We start from the raw sequence: 18,078 nt of genomic DNA, 5'->3' as shown, positions 1-18,078 counted from the left end.
TTGTTTCTTTCTATTTCCCTACTCTTCTTACAAAATTAAACTCTAATTTGCATGCTTGGAGTTTTTGTTTGTGCAAAAAGAAAAAAGAAAGCCCCCCCCCTTCTCATTCTCAGATTTTGCTTTTGGTTAATCACTCCCCCCGCCCTTTCCTTTTTCTTTTTTTGGTATTGTGGTATGTTGAAAGATAATTGTTTTATGGTGCATATAGTATTAGACCTTATAACTGTGGTTGAATTTCTTTTTTTTTTAAATGATCCAACTGGCTTCCCTACTAGCTTATTAGTTGTTGAAAATCCTAGTTTTGAGGTTCTATAAAAATTAATAAATTAAAAACTAACAAAACTTAAAACATTCTTAATATTTTAATATAACTGTATCACTAAATCAATATTTTGGAATTGCAGCAGATTTCAGTAAAATTTTCAAATATGTATTGTGCTAAATACAAGCATTGATTTATAAAAGCAAAAAAAGAGTTGTTCCATTGTGTACAAAACATGGTACAATATATTTCTTTTGGCAGTAGTTGTAGGAAATGAATTCTGAATTTTTAAACAGTTTCCCTATGGAACAAAAAGCCAATGTATGGCGGGGGGGCGGGGGAGGCTTTCTGCTTTTCCTCACACATTCTAGATGTAGACTATGGGACAGATGCCTTTCTGGTATACAGTCCATATTTATGATGTCTGAACATGACATCCTTGTTTTGATTGACTAAGTCAGTTTGAAACTATGGTTGTAGTCCTCAGCATCCTTTCTAGGAAGTGAGTACAATTGAACCTGATGAGATTGAATAAATATGATTAACATCAGAGTGCAGACAACATGCAGATGTGTTTTATTTTTATCACGTGGATGGTCCAAATTCCCTGTAGTAGCTTTAAACTTTTGATTGTTCACCCGATTTTCTCTTCCTGTGTCCTTTACAGTACATCTTCTGACTTCGAGATCTCGTATTTCATTTTCTTCTAATGTCATCTGAAAAGCATTAAAAACATATTAAATTAATCTGGCTCCCTATCTGTTTCCTCTAGGAAATTGTATTAGTGGTGTTTTTTGGAACAGAGTATGTTGTTCGATTGTGGTCTTCAGGATGTCGCAGTAAATATGTTGGCTTTTGGGGAAGGCTTCGTTTTGCTAGGAAGCCCATTTCTATCATTGGTGAGTACACATAGTTTGGAATTTGTCTAATTACACAACAGAAATTTCCATCATAATTTATGTAAAGTTCAAGAAAGAGGATTTTATTGTCTTGTATTATCGAAGCAGAACTTGTGATCTGTGCTACTGTCAAGCGTGGGTCAGTATGTTTTGTGTGTGTTGAAAGAGCAGTGCTGGATCAGGGATATAAAAAGAATGAATTCCTGCATGAATTCTTCCTTGGGTCAGGGACCAGCTGCTATTCTTGAGCCTCCAGTCAGACTAGGTGGGAGCTGCCAGTGCTGTAACTGGCCATGCATCATGAGGCTCTTTTCTGTGTTGCTGCATAGGAAGGAAGTGAGACTTATAAGCAAGGAGATCTTTTGAGAAAGTTTCACATCTCCTTTCTAGTAGATCTGTTTTTCAACATATTTTACAAAGGATTAGAAAAATGCTAGGCAGGAATGATCACCTTAAACCAGGGAATCCCGAGGGGTTTAATAGAGGAACCATCTATTAGTTCAGACTCTACTTCATGATCCCACTGGATAATCTGGAAGTCTGTTTGCATCCTTTGGTGCCCATGTGCACTGAGGGAGAGCTAGACTGAGAAAAGAACTTAGAGGAAAGTGTTAGCCCTTTTCTTAGGAACATAGGAAGCTGCCATATACTGAGTCAGACTATTGGTCTATCTAGCTCAGTATTGTCTTCACAGACTGGCAGCGGCTTCTCCAAGGTTGCAGGCAGCAATCTCTTCCAGACCTATCTTGGAGATGCTGCCAGGGAGGGAACTTGGAACCTGCTGCACTTTCCAGAGCGGCTCCAGCCCCTGAGGGGAATATCTTACAGTGCTCACACATCAAGTCTCCCATTCATATGCAACCAGGGTGGACCCTGCTTAGCTAAGGGGACAAGTCATGCTTGGTACCACAGGACCAGCTCTCCTCTCTTGTGCCATGGCTCCAATCCAGTTTGCATCCTGCCACCCCACACTCTGTGGATGGCAGAAGTAGAAATGTCAGGATAACAAATTGCAACTCTCCTGTGCCTCAATTACTTGAGAGAAGCTAAAAATATTCTGGATTTTGCAGGGTTGGTGCAGTGTAGATAAAAATATGTCCCTTAGGGCTGTGTGACCCTCAGGGACATATTTTGGGGTAACATAGAGCACTTCCAAGGCAAGATTTGTCAAAATCTCTCCCCCCCCCCACCGCTTGCCGCAATTGCCACACCTGAGTTAGTTAAAGCCATTGGGAGAACCGCTGCTCATGTAGTATCAGCACTTCCTTAGTCTGGATGCTGGCCACTTTTTTGTCCACTGAATAGTAATCTGTTTGCATGTTTAAACACACAGTAGTCTCACATATATATGCTACCACCAGTGCTCCCTGTACCAGGGATTCTCAGACGTTGTTGACAACAACTCATATCATCCCCAGCTACAGTGACCTTTGGCCACAACATCTGGGAATTCTTCTTACAGGGAACACTGGCCACCACATGCAATAAAACCCTGAGGCCATTCGCATGATTGGGTGGGTGGGGCGGTGGGCTGGTTGAACTTACCTTCCTCCCTAGATGAGCACTCTGGATCTTTTGGTGCACAAGCTGTGCGCCCACATGACCTGTGCTGCCGAGAGCAGCACAGATAACTATCAGCACTGCTCCTGGCACTGTGGAACAACAGAGACTGGGACTTGTTTTCCCAGCCTCTGTATATCCCACAAGGCATCGTACAATGAACGTGGTACCTTGGGGGATTCCCCTGTCAGATGGGCACTCTGGGTGCCCATCTTTGTGTCTCTTCATGTCCATGGAGCCGAGGAGACACTCAAGCCCAGCAGCTGGGTTGAGGAAGTGCTTGCTCCCTTAACCTTGGCTAAGAGCCGGGCTTGGGAGTGGGGTTAGGCTGGGGGAGAACACTACGAACTGCACAGATCCAGGCTGCCCTAACCTGGGCCAGGCTGCTCATGAGAACAGTCTCCCTGATTGACATGTGAAATGTGATTCAGGAGAGAGTGATTTACACCAGGGAGTGTGTATGGCTGTAGGTTCTGTATACTTTAGTCTATTATCGCCCTCCGCTTTCACCCTGTAACTCCCTCTCCCAGATCTCTTCCCTCTACAGGGTTCTAGGCATGTGTTCATCTCACAAATGGTTGGATGGGACTCTGCAGAGGGAAAGCAGCTTTGGAAGGAGGAGAGAGTTGCAGAGGAAAGGTAGTGGGTAAGAAAGGGTTGAGTGTCCCTCCTCCCTACTTGTCTGGTAGGAATCACTCCTTCCTGAGACTCATTTACCTGCCAAGAGTTTTATTACATGTGTGCGCATGCAGCACCCTGTTCCACCCATAGATGTTAAGAAAATTAATGCATTTGTTTAAAAAGTTTTGAGAAAAAGCAATTATTTTTTAAAAGAATAAAGACTGTAATCAAGTGCATGTGAATCTCAGGGAAATATCTCTCTCACACCACACCCCTGCAATCTAGTTTGCAGAATGAAATAATGTGTAAGCTGCGTGAACTTTCTAACCCACAGTATTTTTTGTTATCTTCCAGATCTAATTGTAGTTGTTGCTTCAATGATAGTTCTTTGTGTGGGTTCTAAAGGTCAAGTTTTTGCAACCTCTGCTATCAGGTAAAAAATGTTAATTACATAGTTTTAAAAAAGATTCTGTCAAAAACCTGTTTCTCCTGCCTCTTTCCCTATTATTGCTCTTCTGTTTTAACATTGTATTCTTATATATTTCATTTTCTTCCCTTTAAAAAAAATGATCCATGTTCCAGAGGTATTCGGTTTCTGCAGATTCTGCGTATGCTTCATGTAGACAGACAGGGTGGCACCTGGAGACTGTTGGGATCAGTGGTTTTCATACATAGACAGGTATGTAAATGCTTAGAAGAGAAGTGAAAGAGAGTAAAAAGTGTATTTTATTCTTGGTCTGTTAGCTTCTGTAGATCTTCAGTCTTTTCTTGAAGGATTCTGAATCTTGGGAAGAAACTCTTCTCAGTGTTTGCCATGGCAGAGAAATGCAGTACTCAGGGAGAGGGAGAGTGGGGGACATGGATACAGAATATGCTAGCTGATGTGCTCTCATTAACCTTTTACCTGGGTGCATAACTTCTGAACAGTGGAATCTCTGAGCCAGAGCTATAGTACAACAGTGTGTTACTCAGATGTCCCTGCTGGAGCATTGTTGAGTAAAGTTTAGGGTTGTCATTCTACTGAAGCTAGTCCCTGTTATTCTCTTCCCCACCCATATTTTTTCAATATTTCTCACAATATCAAGCTATTAAAATCTCCAGTAATCAACATGTGGTGTGTTATCTCAGAACGTCAGAACCCCCCATATGCTGACTTTACATTTTTTCCCACATGCATGTATGTAGAGTTATATAGGTATGCTATGTATTTTATTTGAAACATTTATTTTTATAAAGCTTATTAAACTGCTGAAACTTTGCCTGCAACCCATTAAACCTCAATACCTGAAGACATGAAACCAAGTTAATGCATGCCCAAGTACTCTTTTGTAACTGTTTTGTAGTTGGGCTATTTTATTAAACCTTTTATCGGTGATAGTGCTGGAAGGGGAAACTGGGACTTGAGTTCTGCTCTGAGCGATTTTAAACAACTGAGGCAGGTCAATACTGGGGATCTGCCCCATCCCTTCAATGAAGCGCATGCCTTCAAACTCTTGGAGAAAGCGGGCACTCAATGGGTGCTGAGTCCAAGACTAAAATAGTGTGACTGCATTAAAAAGTAGTCTATATAGTAGTATATAAGTGTAAGTGCTATTGCTATTGCTATTGCTATTGCTATTGCTATTGCTATTGCTATATCCTAATTGTTAACCCTGTAGTTCTGTTTTGCACTTAAGAATTCCATCCCCTGGTAACTAGTTCTTTATATTTGGTGGCATATAAATGTTTGCAACATTTCATAGAGCATGGAACACAAGCTTTTCTCTCCCAAAATATGAGAACCTCAGAAGGTGGTAAAAATCTGATTGCTAGCTCAAGAATCAGTTTTTAGTTTTCTAAAATAACTTCTGTCACAGCATTGGTATGCTGCTTATCCATTAACTTGTTTTTCTTTTTCTTTTAGGAATTGATAACCACCCTGTACATTGGGTTTCTAGGTCTCATTTTTTCTTCATATTTTGTGTACTTGGCTGAAAAAGATGCTGTGAATGGCATGGGAGAACATGATTTTAGCAGCTATGCGGATGCTCTTTGGTGGGGAGTAGTAAGTATAATCCATAAAAGAGTTCCAAATGAGATCTGATATGCTATCCTAATATAAATATCTAACCATATAAGTTAAGAACAAGAATCTGTGCAATGCCTTTTCTTTATAATATGCACTGATTGTGATCAGAGTCATCAGCTACTCAATAAAGTGAACACGACCATTATACCTGGCTCTGGGGAAGGCTGGTGGGAAGGCTGGCTCCTGTCTGCCTCTCGGCAGACAATCTTGCTGCACCCTGTCCCTGCACAGTGAGCAGCAGAGGAGGAGGAAGTCCTTTGGCATCCCACAATGTGAAGAGCAGATGACTTTAGTAGAGAATGCTTTCCCAGCCAAAAGGCCGAGAATGGGGGATTTCCCACTCCCAGGTGCTCTTTATGCCTGGCTCTATGACATCCACACAACTGGGGAGGGTGAGGGAGAAGGGCACACACATTCTTCTACTCACTTTTAGCCTGGGTAAAAAATCCAGGCTACCTGGAGGAAAAGTTCCAGGACTGGGACCGATCCTGGCACTCCACATGAGCAGATGAGAGATACTAGCTTGCTCAAGACTACCCAGTGAAAAGCAATGAGACTTACATAAGCTCCAGTGAGGCACTGGCATTTTCTGAAACAATTATTGTGCACAGAGTTGAACTTTTGCATGTAGTTAGGTGAAGGAAGCTGCAGTCTACTGAGTGAGATCATTGGTCCATCTAGCTCAGTATTATCTGTACTGACTTGAGATAGCACTCCAGGAGCTTTTACACACATGGCTGTTTGAATCTTCTCCGGAATGGAGGGTGTGAGTCCACCTATCAGCTGGATTTATCCTGAAGTCACTGCGAGCTATCAGGGACCAGTGCAGACATGACTCTGGCTTAGCCAGAATTATGTCCAGTGTAAAAAAAAAATCATCTATTTTCAATGGCTTTTGAAAAAAACCCTGAGACTTGTGGAATGCCCCAGTGCTTATCCATGACATGTGACGGGGCCATTGCTGATAATTCAGCTTTCTTCCAAACTCACACTTTCATTTTTTTTAATTGTTTGCTGGGTGGATTTCCGGAACGCCAAGAATCAGGAAGGAGAATTTGACAGCTCGGTCTGGTCTGCTCTTTGAGTGATTTGCAATTGCAAGCACTGGGGGCAGGTGAGGAGGGGTTGTGGCAGATTGGTGAAATTCTGTGGAGGGAGTCCAGAAGGGGAGGAGGAGGGAGAAATTCCTGAGTTAAATTTATTTATTTATTTATTAAGACATTTTTATACCACCCAAAACTTGCGTCTCTGGGCGGTTTACAACAGAATACAAACAAAGTAAAATGTTAGTTAAGACTAAAATGAAAAAATTTAAACACTACAACAATTTAAATTTTTTTAAAGAATATTTTAAAGCAACATTAAAACCATTAAAACAATATTAATTAAAAGTCTGGGTGAACAGATGCATCTTTAAAGACTTTTTAAAAGCTGTCAGAGATGGGGAGGCTCTTATTTCACTAGGGAGTGCATTCTAAAGCCTCGGGGCAGCAGCGGAGAAGGCCCGTCCCTGAGTGGCCACCAGACGAGCCGGTGGCAAATGCAGACGGACCTCTCCAGCAGATCTCAGTGGGCAGTGGGGTTCATGACGAAGAAGGTGTTTTCTTAAATACCCAGGGCCCAAGCTGTTTAGGGCTTTATAGGTTATAACCAGCACCTTGTATTTTGCCCGGAAACGTATCGGCAGCCAGTGTAGCTCCTTCAATACAGGAGTTATATGGTCTCTCTGAGATGACCCAGAGACCAACCTGGCTGCCGCATTCTGGACCAGCTGTAGTTTCTGGACTACGTACAAGGGCAGCCCTGCATAGAGCGCATTGCAATAATCCAGTCTGGAAGTTACCAGCAGATGTACCACTGTTTTGAGGTCGTTCACCTCAAGAAATGGACGCAGCTGGCGTATCAGCCAAAGCTAATACAAGGCACTTCTGGCCACTGCCTCAACCTGGGACACCAGGGAGAGGCTCAGATCCAGAAGCACCCCTAGACTGCGTACCTGTTCCTTCCGGGGAAGTGTGGCCCCATCCAGAACAGGCAGATCAAAATCATCTCTTGAATTCCGACCCCGCACAACGAGTACCTCCGTCTTATCTGAATTCAGTCTCCATTTGTTATCCCTCATCCAGCCAATCACCGACTCCAGGCAGGCATTTAGGGAGGTTATGCCCTCTCCTGATGATGCTGACATGGAGAAATAGATTTGGGTGTCATCAGCATACTGATAACACCCTGGACCAAATCTCCTGATGATCTCTCCCAGCAGTTTCATGTAGATGTTAAACAACATTGGAGACAATATGGAGCCCTGAGGGACACCAGACAAAAGTTCAGATTTTGAAGAACAGCAGTCTCCAGGGGACACCATTTGGAACCTGACCAAGAGGTAGCGGAACCACCACAAAGCAGTGCCTCCAACTCCCAACCCCTTCAGACTCTCCAGAAGGATACTATGGTCCATGACAATGGGAAAATCACAGGATTCGCCACCCACGGAACATCACCCTGATCGGAGTGAAAGACCAAATCAAGCGTGTGACCAGCAATGTGTGTCGGCCCCAAGACCACCTAGGATAGGCCTCTAGTCTTCATGGCTGCTATGAACTCCTGAGCTGCCCCGGACAAATCGGTCCCACAGTGAACATTGAAGTCCCCCAGCACCACAAGCCTGGGGGACTCCAACACCAAGTCTGAGACCAAGTCCATCAGCTTGGTTAGGGACCCTGTTGAGCAGCGGGGCGATCAGTACAGCAACAGAAGACCCAGTCTATCCCTGGTCCCCAGACTTAAGTACACACATTCGATATGGTCCGACACTCTAACAGGGATCCTGGTAAGGGAAAGATTATTCTTATAGACCACAGCCACTCCACATCCCCGCCCACAGTCTCTCACGCACTCCTCAACAGAGTAGCCTGGAGGAAGAAGCTGGGACCACTCTGGGCCCCCAGCCTCCCCCAGCCAGTTCTCTGTAATGGGAATGCAAAATGTGGGTCTGCCTATGTTTTCAAGTTTCTCTTCGTCTTATTGAAGCCTGGTCACCATAGGAACATAGGCTTTACATATGCAGAAAAGGGGGGGGGGGAATGCAGAAGCTTAACAATGGAGACTGCAGGTTTGATGTAACCTGAACCCTTTGTTTCTTTGCTGATTCTATGAGGCTGCATTTTTCTTCATCACATAGAGAAAGCAATGATTTCTTTGAACTTCTATGGCCTCTTAAATGGTGTTGGTGAGGGGGGCATGAGGTGATGAAGGTCGTCACAAAGGCAAGTTCATTATAAAAATCAGCAAAGATTTGGGTCAGATTCGGCAGGTTTGGGTTAAGCATTCTGTTGTTTTGACTAGTCATCTTGCAGAACACTGGCTGGCTGTCATACTAAAGAAGTAACTAACTAACAGTGAAGAGAGGCGTCTCATGCCTCCTCCTCTGGGATGTGATTGGTGGGAGAAAAAACCTGGAGCAAGCTGTGGGAACTCACACAGGAGAAAGATTGCAGGGAATACAGAGAGGAGCCGAGGAAATGCCGAAGAAATGTGAATGGTCCATTTAATGTCACAAATTAAACAGCTCTGAATCTGCTGCTTCCGATAACCTGCGGCATGAAGCCATGTCTGAATATCTCCCAGGGCTTCTGGTAGGAATTTTTCTCAGTCCTACCTGGAGATAATGGGAATTGAAACTGGGGCTTTCTGCATGTAGATGCTCTACCATTAAGCTACGGCCTCATCCCGATGCAGCTGACTAGAAAAATTATGACTTGCTAATTTAAAATGATCTGTCTAACCTGGGTTAACCACAGCACTTAGTCACATTTAAGTAACTGTGCATGCCCTTTCTTAATTTGGGATAATAAGCACTTAAAAACACACAAAAACTCAGTCACATTAGTTTAATTGTCCACACTGGGCCTGTGGCTCCAGATCATGGGAACTCATTGTTTAAGAATCAAGATCTCAGGCTTGCTTTGAATGAATGAATGAATGAATATAATTAACTTATTTAAAATATTTATACCCCACCCCTCCAGTACACTACTGCTTGGGGCGTCTCACAACATTAATACAGTAGATACAGTATAAAGTTAAAAATTAATAAAATTAAACAAGTTAAAAGACCAAATTAAACTGCAACCTGCTCCCCATTCCATCCCACTACAGAAGCTAAAATAAAAGCCCAATGGTGAGCTTGAAAATGTGGGAAATTAAACCTGCCTTCTCTCATTGGCAATTGTAATTTACCAAGAGAAAATTTAGGAGGGTCCCGTTGGCAAACAAAAAACAAGAAAAAAACCCCTCTCACCAATTTATACCCTCTTAACATAGAAAACAGTTATAAACCTCGGAAGACCTCTTAAAATATATATGAGCCTAGGCAATACCTTCATTTTAATAACATTTAAATACTTAAACATTATTTACTTAAACAGTATTTAAACATTTAAATACTTAGATAAATCTTGGACCACCTACACAAATCATTTTTCATCTGCTCCAAAATCCTTGAAAAAATTAAATTGATGATCTGTATATATAATACTCTAAGATCATATGTGGCGAGCCCCGCCCTCACAGTGGTTTACCAATCAGAGGTAACTGAGTAGAAGCATCATGGTGATTGGGCAGTGGGAATTCCATATGCAGATAGGGAAGAAGAGCGGGTAGGGGGTGAGTAAGTGAGTGAGCTGCAGGGAGGGTAAGAGTGAGTGAGTGAGCGGCAGAAGGGGCGAGTGAGTGAGCAAGCAGTGAGGAGGGGCAAGCAAGTGATCAAACGACAGAGGGGTGAGCAAGTGAGAGAGCGAGCATGGCATGAAAGAGTGTGGCAGGGAGGGGCTGAGTGAGCGAGCAACCAGTGGGGAGTGGGCGAGCGAGTGTCTGGGAGCGAGTGAGTGGCAGTGAGGGGGTGAGTGAATGAGTGAGCAGGGAGTGAAAGAGAGAGTGGCAGGGAGGGGGTGAGTGATTGAGCAACCGGTGGGGAGTGGGCAAGTTAGCGGGCGAACGGCTAGGAGCAGGTGAGTGAGCCACGGGGAGGGGACGACTGAGTGAGTGAGCGGTGGGGAGGGGGTGAGTGAGCGAGTGAGTGGCAAGGAGGGGGCAAGTAAGCAAGCAAGTGATGGGGAGTGGGTGATTGAGTGAGCATGCAGTGGGGAGGGATGAGTGAGTAAGCATGGAGCAGGGAGGAGCGAATGAACGAGCAAGCAGCAGGGAGGGGTGAGTGAGAGAACAAGCACGGAGTGAGAGAATGAGCAGTGGGGAGGGTGAGCGAGTGAGTGGAGGAGGTGAATGAGCGGCAGGGAGGGGCAAGTGATCGAGCGGTGGGGAGGGGCAAGTGAGCGAGAGAGTGGCAGGGAGGGGGGAAGCTGAGAGTGGGTGACTGACACTGAACAATAAAGCAGGGGCTGTGGCAAGGGCCAAAGAGAACAACAAAGTCCTAATGCACAGATGGTCTGTGCTAGCCATTACAATACCTAAATAAACAAAATATTCCAGGAAACACCTAAAACCCCATGTCTTATATTTATCCATACTGTCCGAACGCAAAGGCATTACCTCTGATTTATCTCAATTAATTGAATATAACCAGGTACAGAACCAAATCCTTGGATTAATGAAATAAGTTTAGGAACTTTTTATGGCTTATCAATAGAACATAAGATATCATCTGCATATATAATCACCTTATACTCAAGCTCACCTAGTATAATGCCATGAATTTTCTCAGAATATCAAATTGCACTAGCCAGAGGCTTTAATACCAAATTAAACATAAGAGGGGATAAGGAACATCCTTGATGTGTACCACAACCCAAATTAATTGAAGGAGACACTATACTGTTGGTAATCATACATGCATAGGAAGCTGCATACAACATTTGAACCCAATAAAAAAATAATTTGAGGGAATCCAAACTTAATCAATACCTGTTCTAAAAACCTTATGAGCCCTTTTTCATGATCGGTGAGATAGGGCAGCAGGGAGGAAGCCTTAAAAAGCTTACCTCCCGCAGATGATCAATTTCTGTTTCTTCGGTGGGTGAATTGCCTGCTCAGACGATTACTGGCTGCTGCTGGTAGCTCAGAGGGTTGGGGTGCCAGGATGCATTGCCCCACCCCAGAATTCCCATAATGTTCTATGCAAGTGTGTGATGCATTATGGAGATGTCCCCTCCCCTCCACAAAGCTGGTCAGGAATCCCGCTGTCTTCTTGCCCAGCTGGGGCTAACAGACGAGCTGAAACACAGGGTTAAGAGAGCACTGGCCCTCTTAACCCTGTTTAAGAGGTTGGCTCCGGAGGCAGATCTTCTGCTGAGGTGCCACCGGGATCAGTCAAAATCTTAGCAGTTCTTACACACAAGCAAAACCGGGCTTGGCTTCGTCAGCCCAGTTTTGCTTGCATGTGAGTACAGCCTCTGTATGTATTTTATCAAAGGCTTTCTCTTCATCCAAAGAAATAACCACAGCTGGATTTCCTTTATTTACAGTTAAAGCCACAATATCTTCCAACAATTTAATATTATCAGACCTCTAGTGACCAAAAATAAATCCTTTCTGAGAAGGATGAATAATAGTAATGGGGAAATAACAGGAGTCCCACCCACAGAACACCACCCTGATCAGAGTAAAAGACCAAATGTAGCATGTGACCAGCAATCTGCATTGGTCTAGAGACCACTTGGGATAGGCCCATAGTTGTCATGGTCTCTATGAACTCCTGAGCCTCTCCTGACAACTCAGTCCCATAGTGAACATTGAAGTCCCCCTCCACCAACAATCTGGGCGACTCCAATGTCATCGTTGCAACCAGGTCCTCAGCGGGGAAATGACTTGACTAGCAAGTTTCAAGAATGCCAAACATCTAGGGCCATTATTCTGTGGTTAATAATGCTGAAAAATTAGTGAGCTGATGCAACAACACTACGCACATATTGTGTCCTCTTTTAGTATGTTACAATTCTGGTTTTGAAGCAACAAATAAATGATAGTAAAAAGGCTGTCATGAGCAAATAGCTTCTTCTGTTCTATTCTCTCCTGTTTTATAAAGAAAATATGGTTACATATTTCACTACAACATTTTTGTAGTGGGCTTTAGTAGACAACATAAAGCTAACTCTATTATGACAACTCAACTTATTGAAGTCAACTAAAAACAAAATGACCAGTTTTCATTGTTGAAGGTTACCTGTTGACACAATCCTGCTGACACAGTTGGGAAACATCTGTCCATGCCCAACTGAAATTAACAGGGAACTGTGCAAGAGAACCACCCAATAGGTGTTTTGAGTACTTCTTCTATACAGATAGGGATTGTTTAAAATGTGCCTCATTTGGCATTTAGCTTCCCATTGTTGCAGACAGGATATTAGATTAGAAGGACTTATTGTCTTCTCTGGCAAGGTACTTCTGGTTTTGTATTTCCAAAATGGATATGCCAACTAAAAATGTGAAAGAAAAACTTCAGAAATTAGAGAGAAGGACTCAGTTTTCCTCCAGTTTTTCCCTGTGATCTGAAATGGAAAACTTGGGCATTTTGAGGATTTATTTTTTAAATGCCCTTGGGAAATTTCCTCTTTCAGTCATGAGTGAAATAAAATGTAAAACAGTGTTTTACGTTAATATTGTTACACAACCAGTTCAAATTGCTGCAAAAATTTCAGACCCAAGATTCAGAGGTAATAATATTACTGATGAAAGTACTGCTAATTTCAAATATGGAACATTTTAAGGCATGTTGGGACGTGAAGAATTGGTGATTAAACAGACTGGATTTTAGGGATCAGTTAATGGCTTGAGTTCTGTAATTTCTTGTAATGCATCTCTGCATTACAATATTTGCAAATATCATATAATTGGTCCCTGTAGCATTTTCAGGTTTATTGTGCTTCTTTTAGGTATAATAGCCATATAATAGGACCTCACATATAATTCTTTGATACTGTAATTTGACACTAGCAATACAAGTTTCATTTTGAATTGACTGGTATGGTTTTCTTTAAACAGAAGACTGGGATTTGAGCAGGCTGCCCACAGCCCCGAAACCTCCATGTGATGTAAAGTTTTCCAAGTCCTGAATGCTTAAATTAATGCTTTGAATTTACAGCATGTTAACATGAGCTATGCTGTAATTCAATTTCCTGTCTTCCTTTCTTCCTCATGATTTAAAGCCTGCTTGTATAAGTTTCTAAGCTTCTTCTGTACACTACGCTGTAGTGGCAGGTTTCTTTCTTATACCATGCATAAGAAAGTATTTGTGAAGATGCTAACAAAAAATAGTTTTGGTACAGTAGCAATAAACATTTTTTAAAAATTAATTAATTTAATTATACAAATGAGGTAACTACCGAAAGTTTCAACTTGCTCTAGTTGAAATCTTGGCACAAAATCTGAAATATTTTCCCAGAGATTATAATATAAATGAAAGGGTGGAAAGTACTGTCCTGGAATATGGAGACTTATTTTCCTGTCCATTTGACTTGCAAATGTTTTGTGTTTGCCTCTGGTTCACTGTCTTGAACAAACTGGAGAGAGAGCAGGATAGAAACATAATTTAAAATGGGGCTGTTCACATGACCAGCCCTACTTGGGCTTGCACAGCCCTACCTGGGTAGGGCTAGTCATGTGGAGTGCCGGGATAAAAGCCACAGGGTAGCCCTTTACCCAGACTCAAAGTGAGGTAGGAGGGCACGTACATGCCATGGTACATGGCCATGTGGAAGCATGGACTGTCTGCATCTCCATTCAGGCTGGCGGAAGCCCATGCTACCACTGAGGCTGGGGAAAGGAGTGCCCCGGCCTCTAGAATGACTTCAATGCACCAAGCAAGTAGTGTGGTTCATTGTGGACTTTCTAGAGGCCAGATGTGCTTCCCACGGCCTCTTTGTTGCTGTGCTGGTCGCCACAGAAGTGCCCATCTGGTAGCACTGTGCAGCAAGCAGTGTGGTGAGTGGGGCAGCAGCAGCCAGTGTGGGGGAAGGTAGGACCAATCCTGCCTTCCCCCCCGGCCATCTCCGGCTCTCTCCGGTTGTGTAATTGAGTATATATGTGTGTACGTATGTATCTATCTATCGTTTGATTTATATACCGCTTTTCAATAAAATCCTCTCAAAGCAGTTTACAATATACAAGTTTACAGTTTACAAACCGCATACTAAGCAAAGAGGCATCTTTTAAAAGTGATGATTCTCTTTATTTAGCAGGGGTAGACCAACTGGCTCTGTCCATTCCCAGCACAGCATCCCTCCAGTGGCTGTTGCTGGTGTCTGTCTTATGTTTCTTTTCAGATTGTGAGCCTTTTAGGGCGAGGGAGCCATTTTATTTATTTATTTATATCTGTGTAAATCACTTGGGAAATTTTAGTTGCAAAGCGGTATATAAATATATGTTGTATTGTATATAGTTAAAACAATACACAATTAAAATACAAAAGACACAGCTATTAATATAAATATAAAAACAATCTATTAACAATGTAAAAAACTATTTAAACCAATAATACAAAAAACATAGAGTAGCAGGAGTAAAAACTAATCTCATTTAAAAGCCTGGATGAAGAGTCACGTCTTTACTTGTTTTCTAAAGACTGTGGTGGAAGCTGAGGAGTGGATGCCAGCCAGGAGAGCATTCCAGAGCCTGGGGGCAATGACTGAGCAGGCCCTGTCCCACGTGCTCCACAGCCAAGCCTCTTCCACCATCGGCACATGGAGCAGAGCCCCATCCAATGATCTTGTCAAATGGGCAAAAACATTTGGGAGCAGGCGGTCTTTCAGATATCCAGGGCCCCAACCAACACCTTGAATTGGATCCAGAAACAAATTGATATCCAGTGCCGCTTCCACTTAGAGCTCACTGCAGTAAATTAGCCGTGATGTGACTTAAGGTAACAGTGGCAAGACCTGCCTTCCCGAGAAATGGATGCAGCTGGAGCACTAGCCAAAGCTGTGGAAAAGCAACTCTGGCCACCATCTCCACCTGAACATCCAAAAGCAGAGCTGGGTCCAGCAGTACCCCCAAGCTGCGCACTTGCTTTTTCAAAAGGAGTGAAACCTCATCCAGAACCGGTCGAATTCCTCCTTCCCGATTGGCTTCCCTACTGACCAACAGTACCTCTGTCTTGTTTGATTCAGTCTCAGTTTACTAGCTGACATCCAGCCCATCACAGCCTCCAGCCCCTGATTCAGGACATCCACTGCCTCCCTAGGATCAGATAATAAGGAGCTATAGAGCTGAGTGTCATCTATATATTGCTGACAACTCAGTCCAAGTACCTGGAAGACCTCTCCCAGAAGTGGTCATGTAGATGTTAAACAGCATAGGGGATAAGACTGAACCCTGTGGGACCCCAAAGCCAATAGCCAAGGAGTCAAGCAGTAGTTCCCCATCACCACCTTCTGGGCCTTTCCCTTAGAAAGGACCGAAGCCACTCGAAAACAGTGCCTCCAGTCCCTATATTCAAGAGGCGATCCAGAAGGATACCGTGGTCAGTGGTACTGAACTCTGCTGAAAGGTCCAGCAGAACCAACAGAGACACATTCGCTCTGTCAAGCTCCTGGCATAGTCATCCACTAAGGTGGCCAAGGCAGTTTCAGTCCCATATCCAGGACAGAAGGCAGATTGAAAGGGATCTAGATAATTTGTATCATCCAAGACCCTCTGCAGCTGAAACACCACCACACCTTGTCCCAAAGGGGAAGGTTAGAAATAGGACTGTAGTTGTTCAGGTTGGAGGGATCAAGGGAGGGCCTTTTTAGTAGTGGTCTCACAACTGCATCCTCAAGGCACGATGGTATCCTGCCCTCCCTTAATGAGGCATTAATTGGAGGCATTAGCCTCCAGCCACCTGCCTGTACCTGCCTAATGCCTGTACCTGCCAATTTATAAAGGCATTAGCCTCTAACCACCTGTCTGTTAGGGGTGTGCAATTCGGGAATTCGGTGATTCGGTTCGGGACCCGAACCGAATCACCCCTGTTCTGTTTTGTGCCCGAATATGGGCCACCCGAATCACCCTTGATTCGGTTCGGATTCGGATTTAATCCGAATCCTAATCTGAATTGATTCGGGGGGTAAAAAAGGGGCCCAGGGGCAAAATTTTGGGGTGGGGTGGTAGTGCCCAATGGGTGGAGTCTACCACCCCAATTTCAGGGGAATTGGGCAAAGGGCTGATTTTTGGGGAATTTTTGAAATTTTAGTGACTTTGGGGCAGTTTGGGGGCATAGCATGGGATCTGGGCAAAAGCAGTGGGGTGGGGTGGTAGTGCCTAATGGGTGCAGGCTACCACCCCAATTTCAGGGGGATTGGACAAAGGGCTGATTTTTGGTGAATTTCTGAAGTTTTCATGTCTTTGGGGCAGATTGGGGCAGAAAGTGGGGACTGGGGCAGAATAGTGGGGTGGGGTGGTAGTGCCTAATGGTTGGAGGCTACCACCCCAATTTCAGGGGGATTGGGCAGAGGGCTGATTTTTTGGGAATATTTGAAGTTTTGGTGTCTTTGGGGCAGATTGGGGGCAGAAAGTGGATCTGCCCCAAAGGAGTGGGGTGGGCTGGTAGATAGTGCCTAATGGGTGGAGGCTACCACCCGTCCCCAATTTCAGAGTGATTGGGCAGAGGGGTGAATTTTGGTGAATTCTGAGGTTTGTCTTCATAAGGTGAAGTGTGCTAAATTGATTACTTCCTCATATTCATAGTAATTGAGAGTGTGAAAAAGTGAAAGTGGGGTCATGAGAGTTGTCTAATTGAAAAAAATCTCATTTGCTATGATAGAATGAGAATTCACACCTCAGAAAAAACTTCTGAGGTGTGAATTCTCATTCTATCATAGCAAATGAGATTTTTTTCAATTAGACAACTCTCATGACCCCACTTTCACTTTTTCACACTTACTATGAATATGAGGAAGTAATCAATTTAGCACACGTAATGATCTCTTTGAATTGACAAAATAATCAAAGGTGAATCATTCTTTTTCTACCCCCTTGCCAAGATATGTGTGTGGTCACAGTTAAGAAGTGGCAGACAGGCAACATCTGGGTGAGAGAGACAGAATGGAAAAGCCAAGAAAGGTTGCTGAAGGCTAATGAAAGGCAGCTTAAGGTGCATGGCACGTCTCTCTGGGTCTGATGTAATTTGTTAACCATCTATGTGAGTGCATTGCTGTTTGTTCCATCTGATGCACAACTTGTAAATAAATCCAATTTATATTTGTAAATTTATATTTGTAAATAAATTGAATATTTTCAAGACACTATAAGCCTCTAGCGATCTCTCCTGTCAGAGAAGCCAAAATTGAAATAGCAGTGAGTTAGCAATGTCATCACTTGGGGAAATGGAGAACGTCCCTAAGTATATATTTTAGAAAGAAAGAACGACAGTTATCAACATCCAACCTAAGTTACTCAAGTTACTCTATATGACATTTAATTTCAATAGGACTATTCAGGAGTAATTTAGTCTGGCACATGTCCAGTGATCCTGTCAACTAAAAAGCCATGTTGCCAGTCTCATCTGTGCAACAGCAATAGATTCAGTACAGCTTTAGAAATCATCTGAATGTAAATAAGGCACTGGAAGAATCCAGTTGTTTAGACATTTAAAATTGTAAGTACAGTTCAGAGAGATCAAGCAGTTGTACATACATTACATCATGTCAGCCTTTTGCTAATTAGAAAACATTTCCAAT

The 18,078-nt window shown here is 43.2% G+C and overlaps 1 protein-coding gene across 9 annotated transcripts in view; it reads left to right on the top strand.

Annotated features, from left to right (window-relative positions):
• KCNQ1 (potassium voltage-gated channel subfamily Q member 1) overlaps window positions 1–18,078 on the top strand; it is a 498,864-nt gene that overhangs the window by 117,825 nt on the left and 362,961 nt on the right. For all 9 annotated transcript variants that reach the window (XM_053280897.1, XM_053280886.1, XM_053280881.1 and 6 more), the window contains 4 exons: window positions 1,035–1,161; window positions 3,697–3,775; window positions 3,925–4,021; window positions 5,246–5,386. In XM_053280897.1, the coding sequence (XP_053136872.1) occupies window positions 1,035–1,161; window positions 3,697–3,775; window positions 3,925–4,021; window positions 5,246–5,386 (444 nt within the window). The remainder of the gene's footprint in view (window positions 1–1,034; window positions 1,162–3,696; window positions 3,776–3,924; window positions 4,022–5,245; window positions 5,387–18,078) is intronic.

The sequence above is a fragment of the Hemicordylus capensis genome, chromosome 1, assembly GCF_027244095.1.
Source record: "Hemicordylus capensis ecotype Gifberg chromosome 1, rHemCap1.1.pri, whole genome shotgun sequence".
Lineage (NCBI taxonomy): Eukaryota > Metazoa > Chordata > Lepidosauria > Squamata > Cordylidae > Hemicordylus > Hemicordylus capensis.
This window is presented reverse-complemented; position numbering and strand designations above follow the sequence as displayed.